Source organism: Myotis nattereri (assembly GCF_964212035.1).
Source record: "Myotis nattereri genome assembly, chromosome: 3".
Taxonomy (NCBI): domain Eukaryota; kingdom Metazoa; phylum Chordata; class Mammalia; order Chiroptera; family Vespertilionidae; genus Myotis; species Myotis nattereri.
In genome coordinates this window covers 17,011,896-17,034,223 of record NC_138077.1, presented here as the reverse complement: position 1 = coordinate 17,034,223, position 22,328 = coordinate 17,011,896, and the positions used below count along the sequence as shown (strand labels likewise).

The 22,328-nt window shown below is 42.9% G+C and overlaps 1 protein-coding gene across 3 annotated transcripts in view; it reads left to right on the top strand.

Moving 5' to 3' along the window:
• Window positions 1–22,328, top strand: part of CXADR (CXADR cell adhesion molecule) — a 60,990-nt gene that overhangs the window by 37,195 nt on the left and 1,467 nt on the right. Inside the window, exons 4-7 of one of the 3 annotated variants that reach the window (XM_081087888.1) lie at window positions 2,400–2,555; window positions 3,573–3,695; window positions 4,674–4,812; window positions 6,309–6,492. In XM_081087888.1, coding sequence (XP_080944014.1) covers window positions 2,400–2,555; window positions 3,573–3,695; window positions 4,674–4,812; window positions 6,309–6,492 — 602 coding nt within the window. Of the gene's footprint in view, window positions 1–2,399; window positions 2,556–3,572; window positions 3,696–4,673; window positions 4,813–6,308; window positions 7,796–22,328 lie in introns of those variants that run through there. The other 2 variants (XM_081087887.1, XM_081087889.1) reach the window with 2 other exon arrangements.

The window sequence follows — 22,328 nt, the reverse complement described above, 5'->3', positions numbered from 1 at the left end:
ATGTGGTCTCCAGGGCAACGGATCAATCTGAAAAGGAGACAGATTTGCTTAGGAAATCAGCAATGCCATCAAATGCATCTGTTGATCCTTCGAAAACAGTACAAGTAGTAACGGATGAAGGAGAGAAATACCACCAAATTGAAGAATTATCAAGAAGTGATAGATCTTGTTGGCCAAATTGGAGAAACGGTTCCATTTAGAGTTAAAGATATTCAGACCATAGATGATCCAGCAATGGCTGAGAAAAGGAAGGCATACGAGCAGCCACATGAGCGTTCGAGCAGTGTTCTTCACCATTGTGCACCACTGTAAAACCCATTCACGTTTATTCGTAGCAGTGAGAGAGTACAAACCCACCCAGGACTGGAAGAGTGAACGTCGGCTCAGAATAAGAAAAAAGAAAAGAAAAAAGCAGTCGTGCCTTCTGTCAGGCTGGGAAGACAGGCCCAGCCAGCCAGCTGCAGAGCCTTAGAGGGGACGTTGTTCCCCCAAGGCCGTGGGGCTGCAGTGAACTCTAGGCGCCCACTGCCTCCCCAGTGCCGCCCCCAGCCCCTGTACCCAGCCCCCAGCCCCTGTACCCAGCCCCGAGCCCCTGTACCCAGCCCCTGTACCCAGCCCCCAGCCCCTGTACCCAGCCCCCAGCCCCTGTCCCCAGCCCCCAGCCCCTGTACCCAGCCCCCAGCCCCTGTCCCCAGCCCCCAGCCCCTGTCCCCAGCCCCCAGCCCCTGTACCCAGCCCCCAGCCCCTGTACCCAGCCCCCAGCCCCCAGCCCCTGTCCCCAGCCCCCAGCCCCTGTCCCCAGCCCCCAGCCCCTGTACCCAGCCCCCAGCCCCTGTACCCAGCCCCCAGCCCCTGTCCCCAGCCCCCAGCCCCTGTACCCAGCCCCCAGCCCCTGTACCCAGCCCCCAGCCCCTGTCCCCAGCCCCCAGCCCCTGTACCCAGCCCCCAGCCCCTGTACCCAGCCCCCAGCCCCTGTCCCCAGCCCCCAGCCCCTGTACCCAGCCCCCAGCCCCTGTACCCAGCCCCCAGCCCCTGTACCCAGCCTTTACTGAGCAGGGTGCGCAGTTGCTGAATGGCCCTTGTCACCAGTGTCACTCCCGGTTCTCCTAACCAGCCCCAGAAAAGGCATCGGACTCGCAACCGATCTCTCCCCTTGAGCCTCCCCTGGAAGCCTTCAGGATCCCTCCTCTCTGGTCCAGTGACCTCCCACAGCTCCTACCAGCCCCTTCCTCACTGGCCGGTCTGTCTGATTTTGACCGACGACACCCTGCCCCTGGTGAGCTTAGGGAGTTAGGCTTTAACAGGAGCCCGGGAGCTGGAATCCGTGTTCACCGACAGGAGTGGATCACTACGTTTGTTATAGTCCGTGGAATACAGCTCAGAGTGAAAAAGAATGGATTTTTAAAACACGGATCAATGTCAAAAGCCTTGCAATGAATAAAGAAGCTAGATCAAAGCACATACTGTATTATTCCATTCACATGACCCTCGCAGCAGCAGAACTAACGGATCCTGATGAAGGCCGGCCAGTGGCGCCTGGGGCCGGGGTGGTAGAGCGAGATGGCTGCACCCAGCACAAGGGAACTGGCTTGGGGGTGGATGGGGGCGGCGCTCAACAAGGTGTGTGCGTGTGTGTGTGTGTGTGTGTGTGTGTAGGGGGTGCGTGTGGGGGAGGGTATGTGTGTGTGTTGGTGTGCGAACACATGTTTTGAACATGATCAACCCACACTATTAAAACGTGTTCCTTTTATTGTGTGTGTGTTTTGCTTTAGTAAAGTTCACCAAGAGAATACGAAGCACTAAGGTGTTAATTCAGTGTTGGGGTGAATTTCAGGAAATGGGGTTAGCAGCTTCTCTAAGCAGTTACCCAGGGAGACCTGGGATATAGCCTCAGCTTTACCTTTTTATCTGTAACAGTGCGCCCCGGGTGGTTTGGGGTTGATGTAATGTACCAAGTGAATTGACCCTGTGGCCAGCATTTTTTATGATAATCCCCTGATTGGGACAGTAATGGCACCAGAAAGGTGTGACATGACACGTACTCCCATGTCAGGCGTGCGGTAGAGGAGGAGGTTAGGAATGGAGGAGGACGCTTCCTTGAGTGTGAGGAGGCGCAGCCCACAGCGTGCTGCTTTTTCCAGGTGTGCCCCGTGGAATAAGGGACACAGAGCCGGGCCTGAGCTGCTGCCAGACGCCCCTGTGCAGCGGCTGCTTCCTGAGCCCAGTCCGGCCTGTTTGGTGTTGCATAACCGATTGTAGTTATTCAGTCTTGTCAACGCCGAACCAGAACCGTGTGATAATAGTCAGCATGGTTGTGCAGCATGCTCGGTGTTTAAGAATCATTGTAAACAGAAAGTCTGTTTTTCTGTATAAAGTTGTAATTTATTTTCTCTTCTCAGTTAAGCCTTCAGGTACAAGATGTTATGTGGATGGATCAGAAGAAATTGGAAATGACTTTAAACTAAAATGTGAACCCAAGGAAGGTTCACTTCCATTACAATATGAATGGCAGAAATTGTCCAACTCACAGAAGCTGCCCACAGCACTGATGTCAGGTACCGCCGATTAGACAGTCTATACCGTGTGCCATAGATATGGACTTAACTGTGTGTGTGTGTGTGTGTGTGTGTGTGTTACATCCCCAGATACCCTCCCTTTTCTATACAGAACAATCAAGATTCCAAGACAATTTACTGTCATGTAGTATAAATAGATAAATTTTTATAACAGTTTCACTGTTTGAGATACTATAATTGGTTTCTTTGGTATATGTTTTTTAATGATAATACTTTCAGAAAATGTTCATGATCTTAAACTAATGACTAACTTAAAAGGAGTTGGATCTTGAAAGTTTCATGAGCCTACCTTAGTGTTGAAGATACTGCGATTTACCCATGGTATGTCTGTTACAAAATAGACCAAAAGCGCCCATGTGGCACTAACTGGAAAGTTATAAACTGGTTCAGTCCAATTGCTCACTTTGTTATAACTCAGTGGTCGGCAAACTCATTAGTCAACAGAGCCAAATATCAACAGAACAACGATTGAAATTTCTTTTGAGAGCCAAAGTGTTTAAACTTAGACTTTATAGGTAGGTACATTGTTACTAACTTAATTAGGGTACTCCTAAGGCTTAGGAAGAGCCACACTCAAGGGGCCAAAGAGCCGCATGTGGCTTGTGAGCTGCAGTTTGCCGACCATGGTTATAACTGACCTGTTATTCAAACTGGCCTCCACCTTCCAAGTAGGATTTCTCTGAGCCTCCGTTTCTTTTTACAAGTTAAGAGGTTAACTGCATGGCCCCTTCTGACTTCTTTTGTATGTTTCTTCCATCTGGGGGACGGGGCGGGTGGAATGGGTTTTGCAAATCTCACTGCACAAATGAACCAGAGCGCAGTGGTTTGCCTTCTGGAGACCTGCACGTGTCTTGCCTGCCTGGCGTTGGTTCCGCACCCAGCTTCAGCCTCTCTCACTTTTGCCTGGACTGTCAAGCCTAGCAGGGTTTGCCTTTACTGCAGTCTCAGCAGTCCTGCAAACATGGGTTTCCCTCTGCCCCATCTCTCTTTTCGTAGAAATGACTTCCTCCGTTATCACTGTCAAAAATGCCACCACTGAGTACTCTGGGACGTACAAGTGCACAGTCAGCAACAGAGTGGGCTCTGACCAGTGCCAGCTGCGCCTGGATGTTGTTCCTCGTAAGTACCTTCCGCCGGCGGTGATAATGTTTGCTCCCCTGTCTTTATATAGCACCCCGGACCCCCCACTCCCCCCATTCAGTCAGCAAGGCTGTATTGAGGCCAAGTGGATGCAAACTGTGAGCAGAGCACTCTGTGGCTTGGTTAGTAGCTTTCCTGAGTCACGGGAAGAAAAAAACTGTATTTTATTAGAAAAACCTTCATTATTGTAGCAACATGAAGAACATGAGTGTTGTCAAGTCAACTCTTATACCATATTTAGCCATTGTAAGGATAAGCTATTTGGAACATTCTTATATGCCAGCTCATATAGCTGGGAACATTAAACTCTTTTAATCTGGTTTGATCACATTTATGCTTAATATATATTATACAGCCCAGCTGGTGTGGTTCAGTGGTTGAGCATTGACCTATGAATCAGGAAGTCACAGTTCGATTCCTTGAAATTAATACATAAAATAGATTATACGGTTCAAAAGAAAGTTCTTTTAGTGGATTTTTTCCTTGGACCAAAAGCTAATTAGTTTCTTATACAGACAGTCTTCGGGTTACGTCGGACTCGACGTATGTTGTTTCATGGTTACATCGCCATCTCCCATTTATTTATTAAAAAAAAAAAAAGTTCCGTCATTTCGATTTGTGTACATGTGTGCTTTATGTTTTTTTATTATTTATCTACCACAGTAAAGGTCAGGAATTGTTATCTTTCTTTTAAATTTGTTTCACTGTTTCACTTCATTATGGCTGTGTATGTGCTCCATGTGAGTGACGTAGGTGCTTATGGAGGTGGGTTCCGACTTAGGGCGAAAATTGCGTTACATCGCCCAGTAGGAACGGATCTCCGCCGTAACCCAAGGACCTACTATAGTTAATGTATACAATGAGATCAGTCTGCCAGTGTGTATCCTTACCTCCAATACGACTAGATAGAGTGGTGTTGTTTTTTACCATTATTTACTTATGAACATCTTATTCTAGCATCCAACAGAGCTGGAACAATTGCAGGAGCTATTATAGGAACTCTGCTTGCTCTCATGCTCATCTGCGTGATCATCTTTTGCTGCCATAAAAAGCGCCGGGAAGAAAAATATGAAAAGGAAGTTCATCATGATATCAGGTAATTCAGTGACACCAGAGTTGATTGACATGTAGTGTACTAAATTTATTATGTCTAAAGCATTACTTCTCTTAACCATCCGAAACATTTGCCCCTGTGAGAACTGGATACAAGCTAAAGCTCTTCCCTTCAACACATCTGAAAGCTCTCACTTTCCCTGGCAAGTGTGTAGATCCAATCAACCTCCATTAGGCCGTGCCCCCAGTCCCTCTCCAGTTCTGGATCCTATTTTAAGAACCACTACAAAATAACTTATCTCAAAACCATTCGCCCTCTCCAAATCAAGTACAGATATGGCATACTCCAAAAAAAAGAAAGAAAAAAGACCTAATTACATCAAGTGACAGAACTATTGGTAGTGTGATTTTTAACAAAATATTCTAAACCAGAAGATCTTAACTAGAAGTGTATGTTCGATTATTGAGCTTTAAGAAATAACATGTGACTGAGTAACATCCAGGAAATTGACATTTGGTAGGTATGAGGTAGGATCTGGGCACTTGCATTTTTAAAATGCACCAGATGTAACTCAGTCCTTGGTGTGAAAATTCTTCTGCCTGAATTCCTGTTTTTTTGCAGACTGGAATCTGCTGTTTTCAGCTAAGGTCTTAGGTCAGTAACTTTAGTAGCAAAAAGGATTTTTTTTCTCTTTTGGTAGAAATATATCTGTAGGTGATAGTGCTTTAGTAACTACTAGAGGCCTCGTGCACGAATTCATGCACAGGTGGGGTCCAGGTGGGCCAGCCAGGGGGAGGGGACACCAGCGGTTGGCCAGCCAGCCTTGCCCCCAATCAGGGTGGGGCTGGCTGCGGGGAGGGGCCACGGGTGGTTGGCCAGCCGGCCCCAGCCCCTGGTCAAACTCGCAGTCGAACTGGTCAAGGGGACAGTTTGCATATTAACCTTTTATTATATAGGATAAAGTGTTACATGACTGTAATGAGATTATCTTGATGAGTTATACTGGAATATGAACATATTTGAGGTTTGTTTCTTACAAGACATTATAAAATCATAAATTTTTGTAAATACTGCCTTTCAGTATATGAGAAGTTCTATATTCTGTAAATGATAACTAAGGGACAAATATACAGTTTGTGACATTATACTTTACTAGAGGCCCAGTGCACGAATTCATGCACAAGTGGGGTCCCTCGGCCTGGCCAGTGATTGGGGCCACCAGGGCCAATTGAGGCCGGCCAACCGGAAGGGACCGCGGGAGGTTGGCTGGCCACCAGAGGTTGGCTGTGGGAGTGCACTGACCACCAGGGTGCATCCTGTGTTGAGTGTCTGCCCCCTGGTGGTCAGTGCATCATCATAGCAACCAGTTGAAACAGTCACTTAGGCTTTTATATATATAAATTGTCTTGCTTTTTTGTATGTCACACACTTCTATATACTTCATGCTTAGATAGCCCTCACCCATGATTCATAGGCTACACAATTGTAGGTTTCTAGAAACTCATTCTTTCGATTATTTTGGGATCTTTGCTTTCCAGGGAAGACGTGCCTCCCCCCAAGAGCCGGACATCCACAGCCAGAAGCTACATCGGCAGCAATCACTCATCCCTGGGATCCATGTCCCCTTCCAACATGGAGGGCTATTCCAAGACTCAGTATAACCAAGTACCAAGTGAAGATTTTGAACGCGCTCCTCAGAGTCCGACTCTCCCGCCCGCTAAGGTAGCTGCCCCTAATCTCAGTAGGATGGGAGCGGTGCCGGTGATGATTCCAGCCCAGAGCAAGGACGGGTCTATAGTATAGGGCCTCCGAACCTCTCACCTCCGTGCTCCACACTTCTCTTCTTCTTTTGAAATAGGAAAACCTATTTTGTTCTAAATTTTGCTACCAGCCTCAGTAGATCAAAAAGTGAACCAAAAACTGTAAGAAACATACTTCAGAAAGTTGTGTTTGTTTTTATCGGAGTAGTATAGGCATTAAAGTTACTAAAGACAAATTTGCCATCTGAAAAGGATTTCTTAAAGAAGTTGATTTTGTCAGTTTCTAACTACCCATACTTAGTAATATGTAGCACTTTGGATATGAAATCATAGGAGAAGATATTGGTGAACTTACATGCACACCAAGTTGATACTTGAATCATCTTAAAAAGTAGTACTTTTTCATTCCTGCCATTATTTTTAGGATGCCTTTCTTAATTAATTTATGACCCAAAATTGGCAAAGAAGCATTCATGGCAAAAAATTCTTATAGTCCTTTATGTTTGTTCTTTGAAAACTCTAAATGTGTTTGGAATAGCTCTAGTAACATAAAAACACTCTACAGGGTTCTAGAAATTACTAGTTCTACTTTCAGGTCATGCATAAGCCTTGTCTATGGAATGATTGCTTAAGCATTTGATTGATGGACTATTGGCAACAGGCAACAGAGGCATAGTAAGCTCTTTTACATGCTAAAGTAAAGGAGCACCTATGGATTTATTTAGCAACTTTGCTGTCACTACATAAGAGCGATGACACTAGGTATGGTAGTGAGGGTGGATTTCAGCGATGAGCAATCTGGGGTGATCTCCAGAACAGAGACCGGCCAGAGCAAGGATGGGGAATCCTGCAGTTCCCAACCACATACTGGCTCTCTGCATTAGGTGATATTTTTCTACTAAGAAAAAAATTATAACATTTATTATTGGACAGATACAGATTGAAATTCCCTAGTTATTGGTTCCAAATTTTAAAAAGTTCAGCATTTTGTTGTTGTCGTTTTTGGATGGTGTTGCATGTTATACATTCCAGAAACATGGAATCCTAAGTCTACCTTCCTGAATGCAGTTTCTGGAGGATGTTCCTTCATAGGCTCGGAATGACGGAGCGCATTGTAAGCTCGTCAGTGTCCTTTGCAATTCTGCCTTCCAGACTTGGGAGAACGCAGTTACTATTCCACTGCCAACCTGTCTGTGCAGTTGCAGAAAATCCAGTTGAGTTTTGAAAAGTTTGAGTCCTAGTTTTGTGAAAGTGATTTATTCTTAAAAAAAAAAGAAGAAGAAGAAGAAGAAGAAAGGAAAGGGAGTAAAAGGAATACTCCCAACTGCCAAATGTGTTAAATACTGTTTTAGTAGAAAGTACATTTATTGTATTTCCCTTAAGATTGCAAGGGAGTGTGGATATAGTAGAATGAGCCAGCAGTTTCTTTATAGGAAGTAAGGTCTTGCAATAAATTATTTCACTAGCTCTAAAACCTGTTCCCTCGATTTTGTAGGGAGTTGGTTTCTGTTCATCTCTTTGGGTGCTGTGGTGGTTCATGCGGCATTAGAAATTAATGTTGGCATAACTTTCTGGTTAGTAAGAGTATTGTGTACACTTTTTAATGGTAAATTTAAGCGGAATGTCTGTGTAATGAATTAGTGTACGGTTTTACGTATTCGGAAGCCTTTTTTAAATAGGGTTTTAACCTCACACAATATTGCTTTTATACTTGTGTTAACAGTTTCATTTGTGCCTTTTGGGTCATTTAATTTCTATTATGAATTTCTGGTGCCTATGAGCTAGCTATCACCTGAAAGGTGCTTAGAGGTGAAGGTACTGTTCCTAAAAATGCATCACTGTGACACCTTTCTATCCTCAGACTTCAATCTTGCCTCCTCTTTTCTGTTCTTTTTTGTATGCAAATTAACAGACTCTGTTATCCATAAAGACTAACATTCCAACATCCCCAACACTCTGGCTGTGTTTCTGATTTTATAATAGTAACTATTTTTGAACTCCAGATGTCTGGTCTGTTTTATATGAATACAAATGTACATACAGTAATACTAAGAAATACCAGCACAAACTCTAAGAAACAACTTTTGGTCTTTATTAGTTTTCATGCACTGAAGATTATGCTATCAATCTAAGTAGAAATTACTACAAAAAATAGACACATGTAAGGCTTTCCTTGCCTGAGACTTTGTAGTTGGTCTAGGATTTAGCTACAAATAAGCCAGAATCTCTTCCAGAAGCACCTGTGTCCTAAGAAACAACCTCACAAAAAATCAGTTGTGTATCCTGTACAGACCTATTGGGCGTGGTGACATTTAGAGGACAGAATTCAGGTTTAGGCTACGTCTTCAGCTGCTCTCATTGTAAATTTCAGTTAATCCAGAAGTCAGGTAGTTCTGCTTGACCCACTAAGGGGTTCTCACTGATAATTTCATTTAAACCAGAGATCAGATATCTGTTCTGGAATTATTGGTAATCATCAAGCAATTCAACAAAACTTGCTATTCAAGCATTGCCATTGGAGCTTAACAGCATCAGCCAAAGATAGCACTGCGTCTTCGAGGCAAAAGCAATTTTACACCTTACAATTCCACTTTACACCTAAGAGGCTCAATACCATTTTGTTGAGTTACACAGGATAACTTGAGAAGCAGTGGTACCTTAGAGGACGTAGTTCTGTGCTTTAATGTGTAGTTTATATTCTAATATTCCCGTTAGAAGGCCAACAAAAATAAAAATCTGCCCTGGAGTTGTTACAATGGAAATACAGCCAGAGTGTGTCGTAGGGGGAGGTTAATTCAAGAAACACAATTAGACTATTGGTATGAACTAATATCTGATTTTTATGAAAAAGATAATTTTCAAAACAGAGTTTCATAAATTAGGAGCAAGTAAAGGGGCAAATAAACATTTTGATTAAATATAAAAAGAACTCGTTGCATGAAGTTAGACATCAAATTCTATAATGGATGGCTTTTTAAAATAACCATTCTCTGTCTTTCTGTGTGCGTGCAGCATGTGAATCTGAAGTTATGTGAATGTTTCAAGTTTTTCCTAATCTCTTTTCACCTCCACAGTGTTTAGGGCTTTCAGACCCCTTATTCCCGTGTGAACAGAAAAGGTCCATATTATGTGCTTAATGCTTTGACGTGTCGTGTAAGGAGTAGTTTGTAGAAAACGTTGACACCATTTTAACTTCTTAGTGGCTTGTGACATTATATATTATATATATATATATGTACATACATCTTTGTAATATTCTGTGTTTAGTAGTATAAATGTTCTGGGCAAGTTTTAATATTTCAAATGCCTTTGGATAGTCTTGCAATAAAGGCAACATATTCTGCAGTTGGATTTTTTACTTGTTTGCCTATTTTGACACTAAAATATGGTCCATAACTGAGCACAGATTCTACTTATTCATGTTATGGAAACAGGGAAGAATAATAAATTTGTGAATTGCAGTTCTGCTTATCCTATGGATAGTAACACCAGCAAATATGTTATCTTATGAGTAACACCAGCAAATATGTTATCTTATGGATAGTAACACCAGCAATATTTGCTGTATCTGGCTTCTTACTGTTAATCAAGGTTTACAAAATACCCTGTTTTGTAATTTGAGGGGAAAGTACCTGTTGGGATTGGTGTTGGTCACGAACACTAAACGCTCCAATCAAGGAAGAACTTTGCATTTTTCTACTAACGTATTTAATGACACAAGTGTCAAGAGAACCACAATTCACTGATTCACTTATTCTCATCCCTTACTGTGAACATTTGTAATAAATAAACTTGTACTACTGAGAAAAAAAATATTTTGACACTTCACATATGCAAGTAGAGAATTGATAGTGTCAGTTTCAAAGGTGATTTTTGTATTTAAAGTTTCTGGCTTAAATATCCAATGGTGCAGATTTTGAACTTTGTAAGAACAAATTTGGTTAAAAAAGCAAGAACTTGCTCTAGCTTTGTGACCTTGTGTACTTTTCAAATAAAATTAAGAAAGTAGTTTTCTGCCTCATGGTGTGGCTTCATTGTGCTTGAAAAAAAAAAAATGTCTACTTATAAAGTTTCAATATGATGTTTCTCCCTGCTTTCTGAGTCAGGGCTTCTTTCCCCACACCCTTTGCATCCATTATTAAACACAATAAAGATCAGAACAATCACACATCAATGGAAACATAAAGCATACATGTGTTTCCCCACCCTACATCTATATGCAGTATATACCATAATATTTGAGGTTGAAACCTTCAAAGTTCTGTGATCACTCCACAGTGATTTACAGTATAAACTCAAGGCGCTTCTCAGCTGCATTAAAAATGTGCATGCATGTATGTATTAAACACATCTGGTTCTGGTTTAAAGCTATTTTCATTGACCCTCAACATTGATTTCAGAAAACAAAACAGGATGGGGGTAGTAGTAGGTCTGTAAGACTTTTTGAGGAATGTTGTTTACCCTCTAGTTTCTCAATCTTGGCACTTTAGCACTTTGGGCTGGGTAACTCTCTGTTGTGGGGGAGCGTCCTAGGCATTGCAGGTTGTTTAGTATCATCCCTGGTCTCTACCTACGGGGTGCCAGCAGAACGCCTCCCTCCCCAGATGTGACAACCAAACACCGTGTCTCCCAGGGTGTTTCCAAATGTCTACCCTCCCCCCTCCCCCCCAGGTTGAGAACAACTGGTTTATACTGACGTGAAGTTTTCTACTGGGAGGCTTAAAGGAGAAGAGCATAGGCCTTGGAGTCGGACGTGTTTGAACACCTCTCATTACCAGATGCTTTACTTGGCTTCAGTTTCCTAGTGCTTTAGAATGGGGATACAAATACCTACGTCCCAGGGGATGTTGGAGGCTCTTAAAGAACTAGAATTGATTCAGTGAAAAAGGCTTTGCATTTGTAGCTGGGATGCTGATGATGATACACAGAGTTTTAAGGACCCAAGATTACAATAAAATATCTACTGACACTGCTGAGTATAATTTTAAAAAATATATTTTTTTGTTGTCTTCTTACAGAGAGGAAGGGAGAGGGGTAGAGAGTTAGAAACATCAATGAGAGAGAAACATCCATCAGCTGCCTCCTGCACCCAAGGTATATGCCCTTGACCAGAATTGAACCTGGGACCTTTCAGTCCACGGCCCGACGCTCTATCCACTGAGCCAAACTGGTCAGGGCCTACTGAGTATAATTTAATGCCTTTCATTTAGACCATATTTTAATCTTGCAGCTCTAAAGGCCAGATCCTATTTCTGGTTAATTAAATACCAAATGGCATAACTGATGAAACAAAATTTAATATAAGTCGATTGTTATTAAATAAAAGTGGTTTAAAGTCTAAGGCATAAACAAATGTAATTTCTAAATGCAATGAAGGCAACAGTGAGAGATTAGAAAGGCAGTCCCAACTCAGCTCCATTTTTCTTGCTGGTATTTCTGAAGTATAAATCAAATGTGATTTGTTATTTGAATTACTTTTCTAAATTTAATAACTTTGGGGGGAAAATTATCCTAAAGTAACTACAGAAGAAGAAAAATTCCTGGAGTTAATGAAGAACCAAGAAATAAATTTCGGTCTAGTGAACCAAGAATCCTAACTAGCTCCTTGATCAGTTTGCTTCTCATTTCACTGCTGAGCTGTGAATATTCTAACTCGGATGGAGAACGGAGAGGGTGGGAGAAGGTGCAGGAAATCACAGGAGTAAAACCTGATGTCAGTCCCCAACAAAGTACTAGAAGCCGGTGTGATCTTGCCTTGCCCTGAGTCATTGACCCCTGGCCTAGTGGATTGGTTCTTAAAATGTAACTCTGACCATCTTAAAATCCAGGCCATCATAATCTCATCTAAAAGGGACCTCGTGGTCCATTCCATTTCTCTCCGGTTTATTTTCTCCACACCTTTAGGTGCACCTTTGCACACCTGCTGGGGGCCTGGGGTTTCATACCGTGTAAATCCAAACACTTGTCCTTTGAGTCATTTTTCCTGATCCGCACCCCTGCCCCTCACTCACATGCTAATTTAGAGGGGTGTCTGGGCCCTCAGTATGGCCAATGCATGTCTTTTATGGCACAAAACCTTTTGTGTTCTAATTATTGAACATGCTTACTAGATCCCCTAGTTTATTCCCCAATATCCTCAGTTCCTAACTCTGGCATATTGCTCAGTACGTACTGAGTGAATTTTTAGGAAAGAAATGGCACTAGGGGCAAGTATGCATTCAATAAGTTCACATCATATGTTCTGCAAGACAACTTGTTTGTTCCCCAAAAGAAAAAGTGAGTGGGCGTGTGTGGTGAGAAAGTCTGCACATGACATGAAAAGTTAATTTGCATAAATACAGGATGGGGTGACCTGCCTCCGTAGGAGTCAACTTAAACAACACCATCTCCTAGTTATAAAAACCTGGAGAAGTAAAAGAAATTTCTAAAACCCTCAGATTCTGAGTAGGTCTGGAGTGAAGTCAGTGACTGTTTCTCTCTTAGGTTTGAGACTTTTACAACTGGCCCTCCACTACCATACTTACACTGGTGTATACATACTGGGTTGTTTTTTGTTTTTTTAAAAAAATAGGTTTTTATTGATTTTAGAGAGGAAGGAAAGGGAGAAACATCGATGAGGATTGGCTGCCTCCTGCACACCCTCTACTGGGGATCAAGCCCACAATCGGCTTGGGCCCTGGCTGGGAATTGAACCAGTGACCTCCTGATTCATGGGTCAGTGCTCAGCCAATGAGCTACACCAGCTGGGCTACATGGTTTTTCTAACTTAACAAATCCTCTGAGATTATTCTGTGTCTATGTTATCTGTTTTCTGTCGTCTATACATCTACCTAACTTACTTGTTTTCAAAACTAATATTTACATCACAGTGATACTCTGTAATTTATTTAAACAGTCTCCAATTGATGCCCATTTAAATTGATCCCACCTTTTTAGATATAATGAGTAAAATTACAAGAGTTGTGTTCCTGTATACATAACGATGTGTGTGTGTGTGTGTGTGTGTGTGTATTTTAATATATTTCTATTGATTTTTTTTACAGAGAGGAAGAGAGAGGGATAGAGAGTTAAAAACATCAATGAGAGAGAAACATCGATCAGCTGCCTCCTACACACCTCCTACTGGGGATGTGCCCGCAACCAAGGTACATGCCTTTGACCGGAATTGAACCTGGGACCTTTCAGTCCGCAGGCCGACGCTCTATCCACTGAGCCAAACCGGTTAGGGCTGTGTCTTTACATTTCTAGAAAGGGAGGTGCTGATTGTAGAGTATTGTGATAGCTTTTATTGTAATAGCTTTGTACATGTTGTAGCAGCCTATGCTTGCAATGGATGAGTGCTTATCTCACCCCCAATCTTCACCAGTACTCTTATTCAATTTCTTGATCTCTGGGAAGAAAATTATTTCATGGTTTAAAATTCTCTTGTTATTTGTCCAGTTGATCATCTTATGTTTAAAAACTATTTGAGAACTGTGTTCGTGTGCTTTGCCCATTTTTCTTTTATATTACTCCTAGAGGCCCGATGCATGAAATTTGTGCAAGAGTAGGCTTTCCTTCCCCTGGGTGCCGGCACCGGCTTCCCTCTGGCCACCAGGACCTGGGCTTCCCTCCAGCCTCTGGCAGGCACCCGGGACCCGGCCTTCCCTTGCAGCCCCGGCTTCATCCGGAAGGTCGTCCAGAAGGACATCCAGTCAAATTAGCATATTATGCTTTTATTATTATAGATTCTGCTAATTTGGAGCTCTTAAATATAAAATTAGCCCTTTGTGATATAAAATAAAAGGTTTGGGTTTTTGGGGGCCAGGTTATCCTTTTTCTTTGACTCTGTGAATGGTCTTTCCCTACTGACCATGCAATCCTAATCCCTCCTAAACTGTTCCTCAAGGGGACCTGAGGATCACCTGTCTGTTGCCGTGCTTGTCTCCTCTCCTCCGCAGGTGTGATTTCTCAAAGGCAGAGGAGCATCTTTACATCTCAATGTTGGACACAATAGATTCTCAGGAATCTTGGCTGATAATTACAGCGGCTCTGGCTGTGTTCCAGTCCAGCCATCACCACATGTGTTCCCATCACAGTGTGTTTCTTAATTTATCTTTGTTTTCTTCAAGTTTCTGGAGTTCTTGCCCAAAGCAGTATTATGGAATCAGCACAAACTAAAGTAATGAAGACAATTAGTTATCTTGCACTTGAAAACAAGATGTGTCTCTAGGTCACGTGTTAGGTCAGCCGTCACACACTATTCCAAGTTGAATGTTGGCTGCCGGCAGTGTGCTGTTTGAATGTTGCTAAGTAGGGCATTTTCCCTCTCATGTAGGCCCAGAACTGTCAACAGCGAGAACATTTCCAGGGAACAATAGAATGACCTTGCAATTCTGAGAGGAGAGAGTATGGTAACAGCACATACCAATGATTTGCAACCTGGTGGGAAATCAGTCCTCATCCACCTCCACCAGTCTTTTCATCTCGTGACAAGGAGGGGACATTTTATTTGTTCATAGAAACAACACAAAGTGAAATAATTCTGTGAAAGGAAACATCATCTCTGTCCTTCCAACTAAAAGATACTATCTGCGCCCGGCCAGCATGGCTCAGTGGTTGCGTGTAGACCTATGAACCAGGAGATGACAGTTCGATTCCTGGTCGGGGCACATGCCTGGGTTGTGGGCTCAATCCCCAGTGTGGGGCGTCTAAGAGGCAGCCAGTCATCATCATTGATGTTTCTGTCTCTCCCTCTCCCTTCCTCTCTGAAATCAATAAAAATATAAATAAAATAAAAGATACTATTGCTATGTCCAGGACAAGATAAAAATGCACTCACTATACAATAGCCCAGTAGGGCTTTATGAGTATGTTTATGTGATTTAAGCTTCTTGTAATATTATGGGCAAAAGATTTGTGATATTTTTAAGTGAAAATGTATAAGGCAGTTCAAATTTTGTAAAAAACAAAACAAAATATCCATAGGCTATGTTATCTAGTTCAATATCATTTTATGAAACAAATCAAGATCCAGGAAGGTTTTGATTTCCCAAGGCCCCTGTTAGGAACAGAATCCGGGTCTCCTGCTTCCTGGTCCACTATTTTTCTATGAACCTTGAGTCCTTGGCAGTCCCGGCCTTGAGTGAACTATAATAAAGGAAAGAAGGGAAGAGTTAGAGTGTGCGGCTCTCACCTCTCACTCCCTCCCAGCTGCACCAGCTTGGGAGGAGGCCAGTGAAACAGAGCAGCCTCGCCTCCCCAGTGCCTTCAGCTCCTTCTGCAAAGTGCGCACCAGTGCCCAGGGCACACGGAGCATCGATAGCTGCACTCTTCTTAGGCATGCCCGTGGTGGCCCCAGTGGGGTGTATCATGGACAAGAGTCTGCTTTGTTTGGTGCCAAGCCTGTTTAAGCTAGTTCGGTTGCTGATTGCCTAATTTGAGTAAATTGTGCATATCAACTGTCCTAGATATGGTAAAGACAACATATCTGAGGAAATTATTCTGCTGGCACATTGCTTTAAGAATATATTGTTTCACTCACTGCAAAGAAAGCACAGTTTAAATCAACATGGATATATTGTGGATGGATGTTATGAGGAAAACAAACACTCCTAGCAATAGACCCATATTCTAAGAAAAATTCTTAATTCCACATCAAAAATTTGGTGACTGAAAGTATATCAAATAATGTTAAACACTTAAAAATGTTTAAGGGATATATAATTTTTAATGGTTTTCTATTTAAACTTGTTTGGCACTCCTAATTGTGTCAGGGAAGAGGAGTTTTACTGTAAATTTGCATACCAAATCCCTATTCAAGTTCCTGTATTTGTGTGTGCTTGTGTGTGTGTGCGTGCGTGCGTGCGTGCGTGTGTGTGTGTGTGTGTGTGTGTGTGTTCCTCTCCAGATTTCACAGTGAGTATCAAGCATCACAACTAGTATTTTTTTAAATATGTTTTACTGATTTCAGAGAGGAAAGGAGAGGAAGAGATAGAAACATCAATGATGAAAGAGAATCATTGATTGGCTGCCTCCTGCACATCCCACACTGGGGATCGAGCCTGCAACCCAGGCATGTGCCCTGACTGGGAATCGAACCATGACCTCCTGGTTCATAGGTCGACACTCAACCACTGAGCCACACTGGCCAGTCACAACTGGTATTTTAAAAAAATTATTTACCAAAGGATCTTACTAGCTATCAGTATCAGATTTTAAGTGTGGTCAGTCTTATCATTGGGCAATATTAGGAAACATGAAATAGTGAGGTTTCACTTATTAATAACACAGATGACAAAAGTGAATTTTACATTTTTTATGTTAGTCCCTTTAGACAAAGTTCAAATTTTTAAAATTTACTTTCATTTTTAATCAGTAAATTTTACTTCCTTTCTTTAGAAAAAGCATTTGATGAATGATCTAAGATAAAAAAAACAATTTTTTCCACTGAATTTAGTGAAACAAATAGTCAATCATGCTAGCTGTTTCTGTTGAACTCTACAGCTTTACTTATCAATTTGACCCTAAAAAATGTATCATCTATAATTTTCTGTGTATGATTTCAAAAAGTTGGCAGTTCTGTTTGTCTATTTATGAACTTGAAAGGAAAATTATCCTTCTCCCACCCCACCCTCAACAAAGGTAGTTATATTTAGATATATGATTGAAGACATTTCCAAAAGAGATCTGTAGCTTAATATCTAATGATAAAAATGGGTTAAATCAAGGCACATACGTATGAATAGTATGAAACTATTAAAACCGTGTTTAAAATAAATCAGTGACATAATAAAATGTTCCACATTTTCCAATTGCATAACCATAAAATGAATATATTTCATGTCATAACACAGTATGGGAGAATATAAATTAAAAGCTCCCTCTTTTAAACATTCCCCATCCACTAAAATATTAGCAGTGGTTATCTTTGCTAGAGGGGTTATGGGCGATTTTAATGATCTTTCCTCTGCTTTTAGCTATTTGTTTTCTAAATTGGCGTTAGTTTTAATAACAAAAATAATTCTAAGAAATATCTTGTGTATAATAATTATGGCATAGTTAAAGTTCTTCATTACCTATGGTAATTTCCACATGTAGATGCATAGAAAAAGCAGTGATTTAAACTAACCGTTAATGCTTTTCATGGAGAAGGGAAATTATTTTCAAATACAACTCGCAGCTGGAAGTTGGAAGATTATCTGATGCCCTCTTGTGGCCAATAATTTTTTCAAAGGTGATTTGTTTCTTTTCATTGAAATCCTGTCTAAACCAAGAAAAGAACAAAATATCTATTCTATTGCTTTCCAAATGACAAACAAATAATGCTCACACACTATTACTAACACTTTAAGGGTAAGCACTATTAAGGGGTTGTCTACCTCTCTTGCTTCTAAAAGCATGCTTCTTGGATTTGAAGATGTTTAGATCACCTGGGGCAACTTGGATACTCTGAGACCCAGTTTCAATGGTAGCCCTGTTAAGTTCTACTATTATGCTCATTTTTTGCACCTATTTTCACTGCTCACACAATATGGTGGACAGCTTTGCACATCAGTAGTCACAGATTATTCTTGTATTGGCCTTACTCTTACGTAGTATGAATTATGTTGATTATGGCAACTAAATGCATCAATTGCACATTGATTTATAAATTTGCAAAAGTATTTCCAATTATCTTCTAGATAGATAGAATTTGAATTTTTTTGACATTATAAAATTGCCTTCCACAATGAATGCAAACCATAATCTTTTCAATGTTTGTCACTTTGTTAGGTGATAAATGATTATTTCATGGTGTTAGCTTTTGTTTCCTTTAGTCATTAGTGTGCCATTAGCACATCTTCTGTTTTTAGCCATTTGTATTTCTTTATATTTGGCTCTGCTAAATAATTTAACTACATGTAGGAGTTTTTCTGTATAAAGAATGTTAGTTCATTTTCTTTTAAACATTTTGTGGAAATTTTTCCCCTCTTTGGAGTTTGTCTTTTAATACGCAGCTTATCTTTTTCTTCAATTCCAAATCACCAAATCTTTCTGTCCAGTGGGGAAGATTTTCCTACGCTAAGGCTTGTAAATATCTCATTTATTTCCTCAGTACTTTTATAGTTTTATAATTTAGATTTTATCTTTATCCAGAATTTTTATGGTTTGAAGTAGGAATTTAACTTTAAAAATTGCATAGCCAAATAGTTCACTATGAATATTTTATTAGTAACTTATTTCCAACTTGTAAAGCCACATTGACACCATTGGCAATATTTCCCCGACTTGCAGCATTTTATTCCATGTCACTACAAATCCATCTTTTGTGGCTACATGGTATTTTTTAATGTTTTTTTTTAACTAGATGTTTCTTTTTGTTGTTGTTGTTTTTAATATATTTTATTGATTTTTTATAGAGAGGAAGGGAGAGGGATAAAGAGTTAGAAACATCAATGAGAGAGAAACATCGATCAGCTGCCTCCTGCACACCCCCCACCGGGGATGTGCCCGCAATCAAGGTACATGCCCTTGACCAGAATCGAACCTGGGACCCTTCAGTCCGCAGGCTGACACTCTATCCACTGAACCAAACCGGCCAGGGCTAGATGTTTGTTTTTTAAATATATTTTTACTAGGGGCCTGGTGCACGAAATTCGTGCACTGGGTGTGTGTGGGGGGGGAGAGTGTCCCTCAGCCCAGCCTGCCCCCTCTCACATACTGGGAGCCCTCAGGCGTTGACCCCCATCACCCTCCAATCGCCTGATCGGCCCCTTGCCCAGGCCTGACGCCTCCGCCAGAGGTGTCAGGCTTGGACAGGGGACCCCCATCTCCCCCCGATCACTGGCTCTGGCCCCCGCCCAGGCCTGAGGCCTCTGGCCCAGGAATCATGCCTGGGCAGGGGACCCCCATCTCCCTCTGATCACTTGCTCCACCCCCCGCCCAAGCCTGACGCCTCTGACCCAGGCTTCAGGCCTGGGCAAGGGGACCATCATATCCCCCCAATCCCCGGCTCCGCCCCCCACCCAGGCCTGATGCCTCGGCCAGAGGAGTTGACCCTCATCACCCTCCGATCACCAATCACCGGATCGGCCCCTTGACCAGGCCTGAGGCCTCCGGCAGAGGTGTCAGGCCTAGGCAGGGGACCCCCAGCTCCCCGCGGTTGCAGGCTCCGCCCCTGCCCAGGCCTCACACCTCTGGCCTAGGCGTCCGGCCCAGGCAGCGGGGACCTGCAGTGGCAGCGGGGGGCGCCGCGATCGTGGGCTTCGCTTTAGGCCCAGGCAAGGGACCCCTAGCTCCTGGGACTGCCAGCTTCGACCGTGCTCAGCTCCCATCACTGGCTCCACCCCTACTTCCTGCTATCACTGGCCAGGGCGGCAAAGGCGCCTGATTCTCCGATCATGGCTGGGGGGCAGGGCAAAGGCGGCCCCAGGGCCGCCTTTGCCCTGCCCCCCAGCTCTTAGCTCCCCCCTGGGTTTCCGATCACTGTCAGTGGCAGGGGGCTTCTTCCTGCTTTCCCTTTCGCCTCCCTGCATTGTGCCTACATATGCAAATTAGCCGCCATCTTGTTGGCAGTTAACTGCCAATCTTAGTTGGCAGTTAACTGCCAATCTTAGTTGGCAGTTAATTTGCATATAGCCCTGATTAGCCAATGAAAAAGGTATCGCCGTACGCCAATTACCATTTTTCTCTTTTATTAGTGTAGATTGATTTCAGAGAGGAGAGGGATAGAAATATCAATGATGAGAAATAATCATCGATCAGCTGCCTCCTGCACAACCCCCACAGGGGATTGAGCCTCCAACCCGGGCATGTGCCTTGACCCAGAATTGAACCTTGATCTCCTGGTTCATAGGTTAACATTCAACCACTGAGCACACCAGCCAGGCAGCTTTCTGTTGCTTTAAATCAGTGGTTCCCAACATGGGGTACACACCCCACAGGAGGGCAATTCGATTTTTAAGGGGGAGCAATTTGAGAGTTATTAACAGTGAATTTTTTGCATTTATGATTCTAGGGGCCTCATATCTATAATAATAAAAGTGTAATATGCTAATTAGACTGGACAGCCGAATAACCTTCCAGATGTCATTCTGGATGTCCTTCCAGACAAAGCCACTGCGGCAGGGGCCGAGGCAGAGGCAATTAAGGGTGATCAAGCAGGCAGGCAAGCGGTTAGAGGCCATCAGGCAGGCAGGTGAGCGGTTAGGAGCCAGCGGTCCCAGATTGTGAGAGGGATGTCTGACTGCCAGTTTAGGCCCGATCCCCCAGGGATCAGCAACAAAATTTTGTAACCACATTGTAATCATTTAATTCAGAAATGTATCAGGGATCGGGCCTAAACCAGCAGTCATACATCCCCCGAGGGGTCCAAGGTTACGAGAGGGTGCAGGCCAGGCTGAGGAACACCCCACCACCACCACCACCATGCACAAATTTCATGCACCGGGCCTCTAGTACAGTATATAAATATATATTGTGACATATTTATGTATTTCCATTCTCTATTATGTTTTGAAACTTTATTTGCTATTTTTTGCTATCACTTCTTATTTTTTTAATAACTTCTTAGTGATTTCTTCTTCAGTACTTCAACTGGCCTTTCGTTCTTTTATTTTTCTCTTTCATGGATGCCATGTTCTGTGGAAGCTTGTTTAGACCATTAACGGCCTTTTAGGCTTCCTCCACGTGAATAGTTCACTTTTTGAATAATAAGAATTATATGGGGGGGGGGGGGGGAAGGGCAATCAGGATTTTAGAGATGCTTAGGTGGGGCATGGCCAAAAAAAGGTTGGGAACCACTGCTTTAAATGTATTTTAGAACAAGGTGGGAGGTGGATATCAAGTCAGACATCTTCTACAGGTAGTTCATCTAATATACAAATTCAAAATTAGCATTTTCCCCAAGGCACTCTGCCATTTACTTGTCAGGAGGAAAGAATAAGAGATTTAGGTGATTGTATAGTAACCTAATGTGGAAAGAAAGGTCCAATTACCAGGGGGATGCCAAAAATACTTCCTTGTCAGTATGGCTAGTATACTAGTACTTCGACTGATTTTTCCAACAAGCTTATAACTACAACTAGAGGCCCGGTGCATGAAATTCATGCATGGATTGGGGCCCTAGGCCTGGCCTGCAATCAGGGTTGATCGGGATCAGGTAGATCAGGGCCAGGCCAGAGAGGAGGCAATGGTCGCCAGGCCAGGTGCAGAAGGAACGGACACTGGACACTGACGCCATCGTCGGTGCTCTGCCAATGTGCAGTTCCACACCTACCCCCCCCCCCCTTCTCTTGCCACCATACTGCCCCTGGGCAGGTGGGTGGCAGGCCGATTGGGGCCTGCTGGCCAGGGTGAGGGATGGGGCACAGGAGTTTGGCTGCTGGCCCAGAGGAGGAAGCCGGCCCTCGACCCCCCTGGGAATTGGGCTACATCTGCCGCCACCCACCCTGGTTCCCCATCCCAGCCCAGGGCCCAACCCCAATTAGGTGATCAGGGCCTGCCGGCCAGGTGGAGGGCCAGGGAGGTTGGCTGGGGAAGTGCACTGACCACCAGGGAACAGCTCCTGCATTGAGCATCTGCCCCCTGGTGTTCAGTGTGCATCATAGCAACTGGTCATTCCGGTCACATAGGCTTTTATATATATAGATGTGAGCAAACTAACAGAACAAATGCTAACTCCCTGATAAAAATACCTGAAACCTGTCACCTTTACAATTGACCATGAATTTCCCTTTGTCACACAAAATAGCAAATTTTTAAAAATTTTAGACTAAAATAAAACTAATCTCTCTTGTGATGCCAGTTACCCCTAGAAAAATAAACTGAAGTTTGAAT